The sequence below is a fragment of the Triticum aestivum genome, chromosome 3D, assembly GCF_018294505.1.
Source record: "Triticum aestivum cultivar Chinese Spring chromosome 3D, IWGSC CS RefSeq v2.1, whole genome shotgun sequence".
Lineage (NCBI taxonomy): Eukaryota > Viridiplantae > Streptophyta > Magnoliopsida > Poales > Poaceae > Triticum > Triticum aestivum.
In genome coordinates, this window is record NC_057802.1 from 154,458,896 (window position 1) to 154,464,255 (window position 5,360).

A 5,360-nucleotide genomic window follows, 5' to 3' on the forward strand; every position below is an offset into this window, starting at 1 on the left:
GGCGTCTGTTTGGGGTCGCGCGGTGGAGTTGGCCTTATGGATTCGACGGCTGCAATTTCCCCTCGGCCTGTCCGTGCACAGTTAGTTACTTTATAGTGTCGCCGTTCAGAATTCACCTGGCTGTGCACGAGACATGTGGTCTGGTAGTTCCGCGTTTGCCAGCTCTGCTCCGGTCCAGCTTCATCACGTGATTCTAAAAAAAGTTGGAGGCGGCCGGCACAGTGTCCGTGCAGCTCCAAATCGTCCACGCGGCTGAGCAAGAAGCCAGCGAGGACCCATTTTCGCGGAGACGGACAGCGACAACGTCGTCTTTTTGCACATTTCAACGATTTCAGTTCGTAATCCATGGCAAAATGGACGAGATGGAGTGTCAATTATAGATAGGGCGACTGCCTCTTCCACGCCTACCTAGCCCGCCGACGCTGCCAAACAATACACCTACACTTTTCGGGTACGTTATCCCACCGCCCTTAGTGATTGAACGTACGTTTTTGAGGACCAGCTGCCGACAGCAGTGCAAGCCATGCTCACTGAAGTTTGACCTGTAGATTGTACATTTCGCATGTAAATCGAGATACTGGTATAGCTACGTGCTACTAGAAGGCAGCAAAGTACTAATTCCATACTGGGGCCAAGAGATATTTTTAGCTAAAGAGTAATTAAGCACTACACGGACGATGGCTATCCGTGTTAGTCTTAGCAAGCATGAAAAAGGGAAAACTGAAAACGAATTGACATTTGACAGTACAAATAGAATGGGATAAACTGGTAAACAGTGGGAGAATTAATTGGGGATAGGCATTTGGCACGGCACCAATCAAAAAGTAGTTGTGCATGGGTCTGCCATTCACATGATCCAACCAAGCCCATTGATTGGGCAATGTACCTTTTCTCCGGATCCCCCACCCAGCTGCTCACTCATCGAGACACCTGTGCTGTGCCTGTGCTCACATTGTCAACATGAGTACAATCGCCAACAAATCCAAAGCATCCTCCCACTCGCCGATTCCAAAACATATTTAGCGTTCGTCTCTGTTTCTCCCAGAGCTGAGAGATCCCCATACGACGGTTGCTTCTGTTGCCTTCTTCTGGGTAAGTAAGCTGGGGATTCCTCCTTTCTTGACTGATGCTGCACTGAGGATCTTACAGGGATTCATCTGTTTCTTGTTCAGGGTAAATTGGAAGATGTCTACCAAGTTGATAGCGCTCTACATTACAGTTTGCTCTGTTCTGTTCATCATATCCAAGATGCTCATCTCCTTCCTCTGCTACAAGAAGTGGGCTCGCAAGAAGAGGATCATCGAGACCAGCCTGACAGGTAACAAGAGTTTTCCCCTCACAAATGAGTTCTTGGATATCTTCTCTCTCTTTTTTTTCTCTTTTGGGAAGAAATAAATCGATGGATCACTCTTAAGGTGGCAAGCTGGTGATCTTCCGGTCGGCGGCGATGCAGTCGCTGAGCCCCAAGGCGTTCATGAGGATGATCATGGGGCTGTCGAGCAAGGACATCATCGGCTCCGGTGGGTACGGGACGGTGTACCTGCTGCGGCTGGACGAGAAGTCGGCGTTCGCCATCAAGAAGCTGAGCAGGGGGAGCGCGGAGATGGACCGCGGGTTCGAGCGGGAGCTGGACACCATGGGCGACATCAAGCACAGGAACATCGTCCCTCTCTGCGGCTACTACGCGGCGCCTCACTTCAACCTGCTCATCTACGAGCTCATGCCCAACGGCAGCCTGGACACCATCCTCCACGGCAAGGAGGAGAAGAAGCAGGCCCTCCTGGACTGGCCGGTGAGGTACAAGATCGCGCTGGGCGTGGCGCGGGGGCTGTCCTACCTCCACCACGACTGCATACCGCACGTCATCCACCGCGACATCAAGTCCAGCAACATACTCCTCGACCACAACATGGAAGCCAGGGTGTCGGACTTCGGCCTCGCCACGCTCATGAAGCCCAACGAGAGCCACGTCACCACCGTCGTCGCCGGCACCTTTGGCTACCTCGCCCCAGGTCCGCAGGCTGCCCAACGAAATCTCAATCTATGTATTAACCTTGAGATACATCATCATGCATGTGTGTTCGCTGATCGGTGGTGTGGTTGTTGCTTCAGAGTACTTCGAGACAGGGAGGGCGACGACCAAAGGCGATGTGTACAGCTACGGCGTCGTCTTGCTTGAGCTCCTCACGGGGAAGAGGCCGACGGACGAATCCTTCCTTGAAAACGGCACACGGCTGGTGACCTGGGTAAGCATCCACCTCTCATTCCTCCCGTACTCACACCAGTGACTCAATTAAAATCTGAATGATCGGTTGTGCAAGATTTGATGCGATGAGTAGAATAATTTGGCTTAAATCTCTAGAATGATCGTTGTATGCAGTGACCAATTGATATGTTGCTGAAATAACCCCAACCTAGCTATCAACTACTCCCTCTGTAAACTAATATAAGAGCGTTTAGATCACTACTTTAGTATTCTAAACGCTCTTATATTAGTTTACGGAGGGAGTACTTAGCAATCTGTACTCCGTAGTTGTACCCATCAGAAAACTGATGGGCAGTGGCCGTCACCATGTCACCACGAGGTCCCCAATGTACTCCCATCTTCCATGTCAGATCAACGAGGACTAGTACATTACTAGCGCAGTACAGTAGTATGGTCTGATAATGGACATGTACCTTTTTTGTAGATGTGAAGTAAGGATGACGAATTAATTGGGCATGCATCCCCGGCCGTGTCAAGTGCTGACATCAGTTCATCTGTTGCTGTTTTCAGGTCAAGGAAACCATGGAGGAGAAGAGAGAGGAGCACGCCGTCGACGACGCTCTGGCGTCTTTTCCGGCGGAGGAGGTCAAGTTCGTGTTCACCGTGGCGGAGAAGTGCCTGGAGTCTGATCCCCGCGATAGGCCAACCATGGTGCAAGTCGCCAAGATGCTTGAGCAAGCCAAGCTGGCATAGTACAGGCTAATTAACGCGCAGTATGTGTAACTAGGTGCTTAATTGGTTGCAGACAATTTTTCCACCCAAGGTGCTGCTTTTGCGAAATTCATGCTGGGTTCTGCACAAAGTTTAGAAGATTTTTGTCGGCAAACGCTACCAATGGTGTTGTATAAGAAACAAAATTTATTGTTCGGATTTGTAATTGAATTTGTACAAACAATTTTATACTTATGATCCAATACTGCTGGGTAGACATAGGTTTAGTGCATCCAAGTAAGAATCATGATGTAAGGAAACTTGATGACCTCTCTAGCTGTACCATATAAATTATTTTGGAAAATGAGAGTATCCATGACAACTTTGTGCATGTGCAAAACCTCGTAAAGGAGCTCCATCAACAGAACACCCCGAGCCTCTTCCTCAAGCTTGATATCTCAAAGGCCTTGGGGCCACATTAGCAATATTTGCCCTCCCAGCAGGAAAGGGAACTATCGCAGTGCTCCCCTGCTCCTCCGTCTCCGCCAGCGGGCACTCCGGCCCCGGCGTCCACCCCCTTGCGTCGGCGACCACTCCGGTCCCGGCGCCCACCTCTCCCGCCGAGGCGGTCTCCTCGCGTCGCTCGCCCATGGCCTCTGGCGCCTCCAGCCCGGCCTTGGTCTCATCCAGGCTGCTGCCCGTGGTCTCTGGCCTTGGCCTCTCCGCCTCACCGGGCTCCGCTGGTTCCTCCGCTGGCGCGCGCCCTTCGGCTGGTGGGCGGCCCCGGATCCGGCCGATGGCCCAGGCTCTGATGTGCTGTGGAGGAAGTCGGGCCCCTCGCGCAAGGCCCTCTGGCGCCGCAGGAAGTTGGAGATGCGGCAGCGGCAGCTTCCGGCAGCGGCGAGGCCTAGGTCGCACTCTCCGGCGTCCTCGCAGGAGCGGCGCGAAATCCCGCCGGATCTGTTCGGGCTGTGTTTCAAGTGCTTTCGGGAGGGACATCACCGGGAAGACTGCACGTTTAAACCGCTCTGCATCCGCTCCGGGCTGGAAGGGCACATCTGATCAGAGTGCACGCGCCCCAGGAGTCCGCGCCCGGAGGAGGAGCTCCGGCGCGATGCCATGGCTAAGGTGGCGCGCTACGGCCAGCAACTGCCGCCAGCAGGACTTGCGGGCAGGCTGTCGCCGGCGACTAGGCAGGTCTCCCCTCAGGGGCGGCCCTCGTCAGTCGCGGTGGACACCGTACCTGTGGGGTCTTGGCTGGCGCCGCCAGCTGCGGCCGTTGATGTCTGTGTCATCTCGCGGACCCCGGAGATGGACGACATGGAGCGGCGCCTCCGTCTGGTAGTGGTGGCATACATCGGTAGCTCGCGGCCGGTGGTTTCATGTGTGGATGTGGCAGAGGCCATCGCTGCACAGTTAGACATCCCTAGGCACAAGTTCTCTGTGCACAAGTACCATCCGGAAGACTTCCTCGTGGTCTTTGCGGCGCTGGATCTTCGCAACAAGGCGCTGATGGCCAACTCGGTTGAGCATGGCTTCTTCAAGATCTTCTTCAGGCCATGGCTTCGACAGGCGCAGGCGGTGACTAAGGTGATGCGTTCTTAGGTGGACCTGATGATCGAGGGCGTCCCATCCCACATCTGGACGCGGGACACGGCGGCAGAGCTCCTCGGCTCCGGCTGCCTGGTGGACAGTCTTGCACTAGAGATAGCCAACCGGGAAGATCTCTCGTTGTTCAAGCTGCGGGCGTGGTCGTTGATCCGGATGAGATGCCGGTGGCCAAGAGGTTGTGGGTGCCGGAGCCAGAGGTGGTTGGCAACCCTGCGGCTCTCCGGCCATCTTCCTGCCAGCTTTTGGAGTACAAGACTCTCATCCACATTGGCAGAGTCAGGGAACATGCGGGTCCTGAGGGCTGGCTTCGCCCTCCTAGCTCCGATGGCAGTGGTCAGAGCGAACTGCCAGAGGACTCCGGCAGCTTTTCGTGAAGTGGTGAATGGCGGGTGCTACCGTGGACGCGCGGTGTTCATGATGCCCGCGGTGGCGCGCCGGCGGGTGGTGCTCCAGGTGGCTCATATCGTCAGGCTCTCTTGGGACGTGTTGGTCCGTCCGACTGGCGCATTCCGCCGATGCCCATGGGAGTCGCTAATGCGCCGCCGCGGCCACAGCCTGAGTGCTCTGCGCAGCTGGTGATGAGAGAGGCCATCCCGGTGCCTGCTTCGGTTGCCAACCTAACCAGGTCGGTGGGGCCGCTTGCCACTGTGGATCCGGGGCAAGGCGATGTGGCCACTATGGAGCTTGCACCAACGTTCAGATTGGCCGCAGAAGATCAAAGTGGTGGGGCCGCGGGCCAGGAGTTGGTGGTGGCAGGGGCTATCCGTGCGTTATCCCCTGTGCTGGACCAGGAGTTGCCCCTACAGCTGGCAATGAGGACAAATCGGCTGAT

At 55.3% G+C, this 5,360-nt stretch overlaps 1 protein-coding gene across 1 annotated transcript; it reads left to right on the forward strand.

Moving 5' to 3' along the window:
• Positions 1 to 835: 835 nt before the first annotated feature.
• LOC123078002 (receptor-like serine/threonine-protein kinase At1g78530) lies at positions 836 to 3,204 on the forward strand. Its single transcript, XM_044500385.1, has 5 exons — positions 836 to 1,092; positions 1,173 to 1,318; positions 1,416 to 2,012; positions 2,113 to 2,246; positions 2,777 to 3,204. The coding sequence occupies exons 2-5, from the start codon at positions 1,186 to 1,188 to the stop codon at positions 2,957 to 2,959; spliced, it is 1,047 nt and encodes a 348-aa protein (XP_044356320.1). The 5' UTR covers positions 836 to 1,092; positions 1,173 to 1,185; the 3' UTR covers positions 2,960 to 3,204.
• The last annotated feature ends 2,156 nt before the right edge of the window (positions 3,205 to 5,360 follow it).